The sequence below is a fragment of the Halichoeres trimaculatus genome, unplaced genomic scaffold (genome assembly GCF_033239565.1).
Source record: "Halichoeres trimaculatus isolate MK-OKI-2021-1 unplaced genomic scaffold, fHalTri1.1 fHalTri1_scaffold_22, whole genome shotgun sequence".
Taxonomy (NCBI): domain Eukaryota; kingdom Metazoa; phylum Chordata; class Actinopteri; order Labriformes; family Labridae; genus Halichoeres; species Halichoeres trimaculatus.
Window position 1 is genome coordinate 20,924,119 of NW_027437200.1, and position 11,490 is coordinate 20,935,608.

Below are 11,490 nucleotides of genomic sequence, written 5' to 3' on the forward strand. Positions count from 1 at the left end.
CTGTGATCCATTCAATCCACAATCAAGGATTAAAGATCCTGTCTTCCTTTTGGGTTCATTATTGAGTAATAAAGCCTGAATTAAAGAGTCTAATGTGTGTCTTTTCTTTTTTCAGAGACCTCTGCAAAGGAGGGTCTGCTGCTGTGGTGCCAGAGGAAGACTGCCCCCTACAGGAATGTCAACGTGCAGAACTTCCACATCAGGTGGGTCTACAACGCCAGACTGTGGCCTTGAAGGGAAACTGCACCTTTAATTTTCCTCCTCTTAAACCAGGGGTGTCCAAACACTTTCCAAAGAGGGCTACATTTGATTTTTATTCATTTCTTTTAGTGATTTCTGTAAAATAGCAGCCACTAGGTGGCGCCAGACATCTTTGTCCCATCATTACAGATTTGTGAATAAAAACTCACCTGTGCCTCAGGTGTCTCTTGATACAAGATGATGAGTGTTAAGTTTTCTGCACTGTTACGTGCTGTGAAAACAACAACGAACTCTGCTTTTAAACAAAAAGAAAATCTCCATTAGGGGGCGATATGGGGGAAATGTGTCAGGATGTTTTTGTGGCAGGATCAAGATCTGGAAACTTTTCATTTTCTGCATCGTTTCCTCTCTTTAATCTACCCGTTTTTCCTCTGTACTTCTTTTCTCACACTGTTTCCCTCCTTTTTTCCTCTTTCTCTTGCGGTGGCTCAGTTGGAAGGACGGCCTGGCTCTGTGCGCCCTCATCCACAGACACAGACCTGACCTCATTGACTACTCCAAACTGAGAAAGGTGCTCTGTCCTTCCTCCCATCTTCATTTCCTTTCATCCTTTTTTCTGCTTGACTAAAAAGTGTTTGAACATTTTGTATCTTATTGTCAAATGTAAGTTATGAAGTTAGTTTTAAGCTGGTAGCTCACATTTCCAACACAACAGTGTGTTTGTCATCCTGTTTATGTCTACATCCCTATTGATATTTCTCACCACACATTTTAATTTCTCCATTTATCAAAATAGAAAACACTGTGTTCTCTGCAGAGCTCTGTTTCTTTTCTCAGCGGTCAAAGAGGAAAGCTTCTCCTTCCAAAAAATGTTGACACTCAATCAAATCACAATGCAGGAAGGAAACAGAATAGATCCACACGCTGTTCCGCTGCCAAAGCCTGTACCTCTTCAAAACACTGATTTAAAACAGGGCACAGATCTTTTCTGTGCTTCATTCCTCTTTGTTTTTATGGTTTTAACCAAAGTGGACACATTAAATCTTAAAGTTAACGTTTGTGTCTGCAGGACGACCCCATTGGTAACCTGAACACCGCCTTCGAGGTGGCCGAGAAGTTCCTGGACATCCCCAAGATGCTTGATGCTGAAGGTGAGGCTGGAAAAGTGGATCATGACACAAAATAAAAAAAATGTCTGAAATGATTTACACAGGAAGTTCATCGTCATCGAACAATCCGGAATCGAACAACAATACGGAATCATCGAAATATCTGGAATCATCGAACAATACGGAATCATAGAACATTCTGCAAACACCAAACATTCCGGAATAATTGAACAATCCAAAATCACAGAACACTCTGGAATCTTGAAAATTCTGTAAATACCAAACATTCCGGAATCATTGAACATTCTGTAATAACCGAAAAATTCCGGAATCATCGAACATTCCGGAATTATTGAACATTCCAGAATCCTCAAACATTCTGTAATCACCAAACATTCCGGAATCATCGAACATTCTGTAATAACCGAAAATTCCGGAATCATCGAACATTCCGGAATTATTGAACATTCCAGAATCCTCAAACATTCTGTAATCACCGAAAATTCTGGGTTCATTGAACATTCAGTTATTATTGAACAATCCGGAATCATCGAACATCGTGCAATCACCAAACGTTCCGGAATTATCGAACAATCCGGAAACATCAGACATTCTGGAATCATAAAGCATTCTGGAATCATCGTACAATCCGGAATAATCGAAATATATGGAATCATTGAACAATCCGGAATCATAGAACATTCTGTAAACACCAAACATTCTGGAATTATTGAACAAACCGGAATCATCGAACATTCCAGAATCATCAAACATTCTGGAATCATGAACAATCTGGAATCATCAAGCAATCCGGAATCATAGAACATTCTGTAAACACCAAACATTCTGGAATTATTGAACAAACCGGAATCATCGAACATTCAGGATTCATCAAACATTCTGTAATCACTAAACATTCTGAAATCATCAAACATTCTGTAATCACTAAACATTCCGGAATCATCAAACATTCTCGAATTACGAACATTCTGGAATCATCAAACATTCCGGAATCACCGAACTCCCAGAATCATCGAACAATCTGGAATCATCGAAAATCCTGTAATCATAGAACAATCTGTAATAACCGAACATGCTGGTATTATTGAACATTCCATTTCCCTTTCTTTTGTAAGAACTGTTGTTTGATTTAGCAGCTACTGGTTTAACAAGTTACGCCTGGAGCGGCTCTGAAAACTGGTGCAAAAAAATTAGCAAGATCAGAAACAAGTGATCTGACTTATTATAAAATCAGTGTGGAAGAATAAACCAGAAGACCATAAATAACTTGGTGAGAATTTAAGTTTTGAAGCTGTTTGTTTCTTCTCCACCCTCAGATATCGTGAACACACCCAAACCCGATGAGAAGGCTATCATGACCTACGTGTCCTGCTTCTACCACGCCTTCGCTGGAGCTGAACAGGTCTTCTTTTTAAATCTAGCTGCTTCGTGTTTTAAAAAATGTTTCCAACAGGATTAATTCATTATTTTATTAAATTATTATTTGTTGTTTCTGCCTCCGTCTCTTTCTTCCAGGCTGAGACCGCTGCCAACCGTATCTGCAAGGTTCTGGCTGTCAACCAGGAGAATGAGAAGCTGATGGAGGAGTACGAGAAGCTGGCCAGCGAGGTGAGAAACCGCTGCAGCCGAATCCTCCCACTCCCCGTCTGTCCAACCTCCTCCTCCTCCTCCTCCTCCTCCTCCTCCTCCTCCTCTGCAGAAAACACTTTCATGTTGCAGCAGTTTAAAGACTCTGCTTCTCTCTGTAAACTGTCTGATCCTCCTGCTGCTGACTCTCTGTGACACGGCCATGAAGCCGCTGCAGGCGAAGGATCAGGGATGTGGAAACTTTCAGAGAGCAGCTCAGAACAAAACAGTCACATCCCAGAGAATTCATGAAAAAAAAACAGATTTTTATTGTTATCCAACCTTCAGCACACTCAAAATGAAATAGTGTGACTTCAAGCAGAATCATGAGAAGTTAACATCTTTTTAAACACTCTGTTTATAAACTGGAGTCATATTTGTAGTTTAGATTAATCCAGATGTCTTCACCTCGTCTTCTGTAGCTGCTGGAGTGGATCCGCCGCACCATCCCCTGGCTGGAGAACCGCGTGGCCGAGCAGACCATGCGCGCCATGCAGCAGAAGCTGGAGGACTTCCGCGACTACCGCCGCATCCACAAGCCGCCCCGCGTCCAGGAGAAGTGCCAGCTGGAGATCAACTTCAACACCCTGCAGACCAAGCTGAGGCTGAGCAACAGGCCCGCCTTCATGCCCTCCGAGGGCAAGATGGTGTCGGTGAGCAGCGCGGTCGCTCCTTCGCTGACTGTTACTGACTCTGGAGCGAGTTTAGAGTGACTCTGAATCTTCTCTGTGCTCCAGGATATCGCCAACGCCTGGAAGGGTCTGGAGCAGGTGGAGAAGGGTTACGAGGAGTGGCTGCTCACTGAGATCCGCCGCCTGGAGAGACTCGACCATCTGGCCGAGAAGTTCAAGCAGAAGTGTGCCATGCACGAGTCCTGGACCTCAGGTGGGACGGACCACTCCAGATTTAGTTTTTCAAGAAAATAGTTTGAGCTTATGCTCTCATTTTGATCAGAAAGCTTGGGGGCGGGGCTAATGACATCAGGGAACTGATGCCGCAACTGAGAATCAGTCCTATGACAAGCTTTAAAAGGACTTTAGCCTCAGTACTTTGTTGAAAAACACAGACTCAACTTTATTTTGACTTGTTTAAGTTTAAATACATGATTAAAATTTTGTATAAAAATAAAGGATCACAAAAAATTGATTTGCAGAATATCAGTTTTTTGCTGATTTTCTTTTGTTTTTGGAGACTCTCCAGGAAGTTATAACTCACCCATCTTGTTTTTCAAATCTTGAGTTTACACCTGAAGCCCAAAGTTTAAGTAAAATCCGACTGATTTGCAGTTGTAGCTAATTTTGCTGAAAAATATCCGCTATCTTTTCAGGCTTTAGAAGCCGTTTGCACAACAACAGTTTTAGGTTGAAACACAAAGGTATTGTTGTGTTTCGGCCTCTCTTTCACACAGAAATGGCGTTTTGATCGACCTGAACCAGAAGCTTTTGGAAACGACCTCCAGAGTGGAATATTTCTGAAACGCCATGGACACCGTTGTTGTGTAAACAGCAAGCCAGAGTTTTTAGTGGCAACACTGACATCGCGGTCCTACTATTTTGGCTGGAATTCAGTATGTCGTAGTCAGTATGCAAAAACTTGCAAAATCTGCAGTGTGCCAAAAAATCCCGGATGTCCTACTGATCCAGGAAATTTTCTCATATGCAACAGACCAGTCTACCTGGCATACTGTTTCCCACAATGCACAGCGCTAACGCTGTTTGTCTATGCAAGTGGCAGGTTTTAATAAATTGCTGCCATCTACTGGAATAAGTCGGCATTACAACTACAATACAACAACACTAACGTGAGATGGAAGTGAAATGATAAAAAAGAAACACCCGTAAATCTAATCACTTCTTGTCGTAAAAAAGGTGTTTACTTCTTCAAATTCATTAGTCCATATAAACCACTAATTGACTTTTTAAACCATACGTGGATTATATAGAAGTGAGTTTTACATCAGCTGTAAAAATAAAAATCCCTTTCAGATTTATTTTCCGTAAACGATATAACTTCTGGTGTAAGATTAGAAATCAAGTATGATGATTCTGTTTGATATGATTAACAAAACAACTAAAAGGCCGAGATCTGCCCATGGATTGGTTTTCACATTAATGATAAAGGCAAAACTACAAAAAAAACATCATCCGTAGCTCTGCTTCTGAAACCGGAAATTAAAAAAATTTACTACATACTACATTCACATGTAGCTCGTAGTAGGCTGTTTGGAAAACAGACGTACATTTTTTTGTCCCGTCTTTTGAAGTGTTAAGGTGTAAACAGCACCTCTTTCTAACTGAGAATAGTGACATCTAGTGGTCAACTGAAGCAACTGCGACCTCTTAAGCGCTGCTTTGTGAGTTAATGGTCTCATGAGAGTCATGCTACGTCATGCTATCTCTGTTAGCACTCGTCTTTGTTTTCACATTTGTGTAACGCTCAGAAATCCGACAGACTGATCCGACACTTGTCTTGTCTTTGTTTCAGGTAAGGAGGACCTGCTGTCCCAGAAAGACTACGAGTCCGCCTCTCTGATGGAGATCAGGGCCCTGATGAGGAAGCACGAGGCGTTCGAGAGCGACCTCGCCGCTCACCAGGACAGAGTAGAGCAGATTGCCGCCATCGCCCAGGAGCTCAAGTAAGACGCCGGGAAAGATGTTTTTTTTAAAGGTGCAGTTCAGTGTTTTAACCCTGCGAGTGATCCTGACGATCACAGTTTTGTTTAGAGCAAATGAGGATGTGAGTAAGACGACGAACAAAAGACGCATCAGACGAACGGGGAACGTTTTAATGAGCGAGATGAAAGAGATGAAAGGAGGGTTCATGAAAGAGCAGAAAACCTCTGATCTGACTTTTTCCTTACTCCTCACCGCTCCTCAGGCCTTTTTTTAACATTTCAGATGATCTCTTTGATGCTTTATGCGGTTTAATAAGAGCCCCGTGAAGCTGAATGTGAATGTGAGGCTCACAGAGTTTGTCATCGATGACTTCCACAGGGAAACGTTGTCGAATGACAAATCAGAAATATGTGGCTTAGTCGTCCAGCTAAGTTTAAAAATGTGCTCTCATGCTGTATTGATTTTTTCCTCCTGTCTTCAGTGAGCTGGACTACCACGATGCTGCCTCCGTCAACTCCCGCTGCCAGGGCATCTGCGACCAGTGGGACAACCTGGGAACCCTGACCCAGAAGAGGAGGGACGCTCTGGAGGTGAAAACAAACATGCTTCACAGAGCAGGACGCCATCACTTTCTGTAAAGGAGATGTACTAAATGTGTGTGTGTTAATGTGTGTGTGTGTAGCGAGTTGAGAAGCTGTGGGAGACCATCGACCAGCTGTACCTGGAGTTTGCCAAGAGGGCGGCGCCCTTCAACAACTGGATGGATGGAGCCATGGAGGACCTGCAGGACATGTTCATTGTCCACAGCATTGAGGAGATCCAGGTACAGACGCAGTTACACATTAAAGATGTTTAGTATCTCTAAATCAGGTTTTGATGATTTAAAGAGGGGGTATCCTGGTATTTAAAGAGGGGGTATTCTGCTTCCCCTTGAATTAAACATGGACATAAAGTAACAACGCTGGATGTTTGTGCTAAACTTGTGCAGATTATCAAACCTCAAAACTCAAAATTCTATAAATAGCCACTTCCAAGCAGGCCTCCTGAGGGCTGGCCAACCAGAGAGATGGGGGTTTGTGGAGCAGGGAGCCTTAAAGAGACAGCAGCTGAAACACCAGGGTAAAAAATAAAAAATAGAGGTATTTTTTTGGCTGTTAATCATGTAAAGATAGCACAAAAATACCAGAGGAACAGGATAAAGACTTAAAAAAAAAAAAAAAAAAAAAAACACTACCTCTCTTTAATTTCAGACCATTAAAAAAAATCTTTTCTCGACCTGAAAAATATCAGCAAAGATTGAAGACTAACAAAATGTTCCATTTTCAACAAAAGGAAACATTCAGACATAACTTAAAGATCTTTTAACTGGTTTAAGGAAATTTGGAGGCGTGGGCCTCAAACACCAAGGTCAATGAAATGGAAAGGGGAGCCTTAAAAAGTCAGCAGCTAAAAGATTTGCTGAAAGAAGATAAAATTGGGATTTTTTTTTAAGCTGTCAATTTTGAAAAGTTACTACAGGGGCATCATAAGGCCAATATTAACTGTAATTTAAGAAAATTAACCCCCTCTTTAATTTAATTTTTTCCCCAAAAAATACAAGTAAAGATTGAGGAGCCCTTGATTTTTTTGGATTAATTAATTAATTTGTTTTTTTTTATTTCTATGTTTTGCTATAATTTAGCTTTAAAATTTTACAGTTCTATATATCCTCGTGGGAATTATTGTAACTGTTTACAGGAAAAAAATAAAATTAAAATTTGATCCAACAATAAAAAATGCAGATCCCTGAAACATGTGTTTAACTCATTGTTTAGCTTTTAATTGTTTAGTTTAAAAAAAAGAAAAAAAAAACCTTATACCCCCTCTTTAACTTTTATAGACAACAAAAAAGTCCTTAAATCATCACCTGAAAATTAAAAGTAAATTTTAGTTTCTAACAATTTCAAAAGAAAAGACTTTTGGTACCCAAAATAAAAAAATACAGAAGAGAAAAGTTATCCAGAATCTTCCTCCACCCTGCTTTAAAACTGATTTAAAGTAAAAATCTAACTTCCTGTTTTTTTTTCCCCTCAGAGTCTGATCACAGCTCACGACCAGTTCAAGGCCACTCTGCCCGAAGCCGACAAGGAGCGCATGGCCACCATGGGCATCCACAACGAGATCCTGAAGATCGCTCAGACCTACGGCATCAAGCTGTCCGGAATCAACCCGTACACCAACCTCTCCCCTCAGGACATCACCACCAAGTGGGACACCGTGAGTCAGACCCAGCCTCACGCTTCACCTCCTTAAAACAGTTTAAAGGTCTGTTTAAAAACAGACGCTCAGGTGATTTCTGTCTCCTCCCACAGGTGAAGCACCTCGTTCCCCTCAGAGACCAAATGCTCCAGGAGGAGGTGGCCAGGCAGCAGGCCAACGAGAGGCTGAGGCGCCAGTTCGCCGCCCAGGCCAACATCATCGGACCCTGGATTCAAACCAAGATGGAGGTACAGACGTAGAGGATGAAATCATGTTTACTGAAGTGCTGCTTCATGGAGGCTTTTCTTTGACGTGTCTCCTCCTTCGGTGCTCCCGCAGGAAATCGGCCACGTCTCCGTGGACATCTCCGGCTCCCTGGAGGAACAGATGAACAGCCTGAAGCAGTACGAGCAGAACATCATCAACTACAAATCCAACATCGACAAGCTGGAGGGCGACCACCAGCTGAGCCAGGAGTCCCTCATCTTCGACAACAAGCACACCAACTACACCATGGAGGTAGAGCCCGCCGCCGCCGCCGCCACCTCCGCTTCTCTTTCTGTGTCTTCCTCGTGTCTGAGTGTGTTTCCTCTCCGTCTGTTCCCCACAGCATGTGCGCGTGGGCTGGGAGCAGCTGCTCACCACCATCGCCAGAACCATCAACGAGGTGGAGAACCAGATCCTGACCCGCGACGCCAAGGGTATCAGCCAGGAGCAGCTCAACGAGTTCAGAGCCTCCTTCAACCACTTCGACAGGGTGAGGCGTTCACTGACCCCAGAAACAAACCCAGTCCCCTTTTCTTCAAACACGATGTGATGATTTTCAGAGCCTCACGCTCTCAAACTTGTTTCCTCTGCAGAAGAGAAACGGCATGATGGACCCCGACGACTTCCGTGCCTGCCTCATCTCCATGGGTTACGATCTGGTGAGTAGACTTGTTTATTTTTTTAATAAAATGTTTAATCTGGTGTTAAACTAATAATCCTGTTTCTTCCTAAAGGGTGAAGTGGAGTTTGCTCGCATCATGACCCTGGTGGATCCCAACAACACAGGCGTGGTGACCTTCCAGGCCTTCATCGACTTCATGACTCGTGAGACCGCCGAGACCGACACCGCAGAGCAGGTCATGGCCTCCTTCAAGATTCTGGCCTCAGACAAGGTGAGATGGCTGGGGTTAGAGTTAGAGCTGGGGTTCAGATTAGGATTAGGAAGGTTTGAGATGCAGTTTGGAGGAAGTCCCACAAGGGGGCGCCAATGCACTGACACATCTTTTTTTCACAGCAGTAAACTCAGTTTTTTTATTTTGAATGAATTTAGCAAGAAAATTCAAAAATTTTGAAATAAAAAAAAATGCAAAAAATTGGGGTTTTTTGAAGTTGCAAAAATCTCCATCAACATTGATGTTTGCAAAAAAATAAAGAATTTTGATGTTTCAAAAACTTGCAACAAATAAAAAAAATGTAATTATATAAAGTTGCAAAATTTTCAAAAATGTACAAAGTTAAAAAATTTGAAGAAATTAAAAAAAAAGTTGAATTTCCCAAATTTGCAAACATTTCCATTTTTTTATTTTAAAATAATCACAAACATTCTTTTAAATTTTTTTTTTTTAATTGTAATTTAATAAAGTTGCAAAATTAAAAAAAAATTATAAATATTTCCTATATTTTCAAATTTTCAAAATGTTAAACATTTTTTAAAACTTAAATTTCAAAAAATTGCAACTAGTTTAGGAACGGAAGTAGTCACTTTAATTTGTAACAGAAATTAAGGGTTTGGAGTGGGATTGGTGTTAAGATTAGGGTTAAAGTTTGGGGATGAGGTAATGGTTAAAACTAGGGTGAAGATTAGGATATGAATCATGGTTCAGGTTGAGATTATGGTTTGGGTTTTAATTGAGATTAAGATTGAGGTTAATATAAAGACTATGTTTAGATTTCAGGTTAGGTTTAGGGTCATGAGGGTTTGGGTTGGGATTAAGGTTGGTTTGAAGTTTGGTTTGAGATTAAGGGTAAGGGTAAATTTCCAGTTGATAAGGGTTAGGACTGGGATTAGAGCTTGTGTATATATAAAGGTTAGTGTTTGGATTTAGATTGGAGTTAAAATTAGGGTGACTGTTGGAGTTTGAATTTAAGATTGTGATTAAATTGCAGATTGTGATTAAGATTAGGGTCAGTTCAGAGGTTGGGATTACATTTCAGGGTACAGATTAAGGGTGTGATTTATATTGGAGTTACAGTTGAATTTAGGGTTGGGGATAAAATTACAATCCGGTTGATGATAAGATTATGGTTGAGATCAGGGTTAAAGGTTGGGATTAGAGTTAAGATTAGGATGAGTTTATTGGGATTATCCTTGTATTTTTGTTTTGAGAATGTCACTCTTAGCTCATTAGCAGCTAGCGTTGGCCGTGCGCAGATTTCAACTCTGACTTCCTGTTTCTCCGCAGAGCTACATCACAGTGGACGAGCTGCGCAGAGAGCTGCCGCCTGAGCAGGCCGAGTACTGCATCAGCCGCATGACCAGGTACATCGGATCCGAGGCTCCCCCAGGCGCCCTGGACTACATCTCCTTCTCCAGCGCCCTCTACGGCGAGAGCGACTTATAAACACAGCCACTCCTCTTCACCTTCTCCTCCCCAGCTCCCTCCTCTGCCTCTCCTCTGTGGAGAGCGCGATGTTAAACCCCTTCCACTGTCCTTCTTTATTCTTTCTTTAAATCTTTGCCCCCTCCTGCTCCCTTCTTTCCTCCTCCTCCTCCTTAAAGAGCTCCGCCCAGAGAGGGCGAGAGGAGGAGGCTTTGCTCAAACCTGAAGCCCTCATTTTCTCAAGAAGCAGGAACGTGCGGAGTGTTGCACTGAGTTATGTAAGTAGCGTACATATCACACCTGCCGAACCAGACGGAGTAATGAGGGAGACGACGAAACCGTGAGATATTTTGAGCAAAGCCTTCTGCTCTCCCTCCCTCCCCCTCTCCCCCTCTTTTCTTCCCCTCTCTCAGATGACATATTTTTTTTGTAGAAGGGAAATTAAAGAAGAAGACGTGATGAAAAAGCTGGTTGGTCAGTTGGCTTGGTTGGTTGTGTATTTGTGCACATGCATGCTACGTTGAAGTTTAGAAAAACGCGCTGTCTCTGCGAGTCACCGCAAAAAGCTGAAGAGGAAGTCAGGCGCTCGAATGTTTCAAAATAAAAGCACAGCACTGTGAACCCAGAATGTTAGAAGACGATCTTAAAGCCGCAGGAGCAGAGGATGAACGGCAGGTAGGGAGGGCGACTCAGAGCAAAGCACTGTGGGTAAATTTATTCAAAGAGAGGGCCATGGCTGGACTGTAGAACGACGACAGAAACTGTTACGGCCAGACGCTTCTCACTTTCTCTGAAATCATCCAGAAAAAGAGAGCAAGGCGTCGACAGCGGGATTTAAACACGAGAACTGATGCTGCGTGTGGGACCACGTCAGCGAGACAGCAAGTAGGGTTTGTTTGGCCATGAACGTCAGTGCGAGTCGACTCCTCCTCAGCGCAAGGGTTTGATTTCTAATCTTATCTCCGTTCTCCTCCTCCTGTTCATCATCATCACCCTCATCATCATCGTTCACACCACGAGAAAAATCACTCACACGGTTAAATTTGAAAATGGAATAAAAAAGGAAAATTATATTACTAAACAGAAGTTGTG

At 42.2% G+C, this 11,490-nt stretch overlaps 1 protein-coding gene across 1 annotated transcript in view; it reads left to right on the plus strand.

Moving 5' to 3' along the window:
* The window catches only part of actn3b (actinin alpha 3b), a 41,432-nt gene extending 29,977 nt beyond the window's left edge, over window positions 1–11,455 (plus strand). The window contains exons 5-21 of the mRNA XM_074699394.1: window positions 116–203; window positions 694–772; window positions 1,271–1,352; window positions 2,648–2,733; window positions 2,847–2,939; window positions 3,380–3,610; window positions 3,695–3,842; window positions 5,442–5,592; window positions 6,054–6,162; window positions 6,255–6,395; window positions 7,646–7,828; window positions 7,924–8,058; window positions 8,150–8,329; window positions 8,421–8,567; window positions 8,671–8,736; window positions 8,812–8,970; window positions 10,261–11,455. Coding sequence (XP_074555495.1) covers window positions 116–203; window positions 694–772; window positions 1,271–1,352; window positions 2,648–2,733; window positions 2,847–2,939; window positions 3,380–3,610; window positions 3,695–3,842; window positions 5,442–5,592; window positions 6,054–6,162; window positions 6,255–6,395; window positions 7,646–7,828; window positions 7,924–8,058; window positions 8,150–8,329; window positions 8,421–8,567; window positions 8,671–8,736; window positions 8,812–8,970; window positions 10,261–10,419 — 2,237 coding nt within the window. The 3' untranslated portion in view covers window positions 10,420–11,455. The remainder of the gene's footprint in view (window positions 1–115; window positions 204–693; window positions 773–1,270; window positions 1,353–2,647; window positions 2,734–2,846; window positions 2,940–3,379; window positions 3,611–3,694; window positions 3,843–5,441; window positions 5,593–6,053; window positions 6,163–6,254; window positions 6,396–7,645; window positions 7,829–7,923; window positions 8,059–8,149; window positions 8,330–8,420; window positions 8,568–8,670; window positions 8,737–8,811; window positions 8,971–10,260) is intronic.
* Window positions 11,456–11,490: the final 35 nt, after the last annotated feature.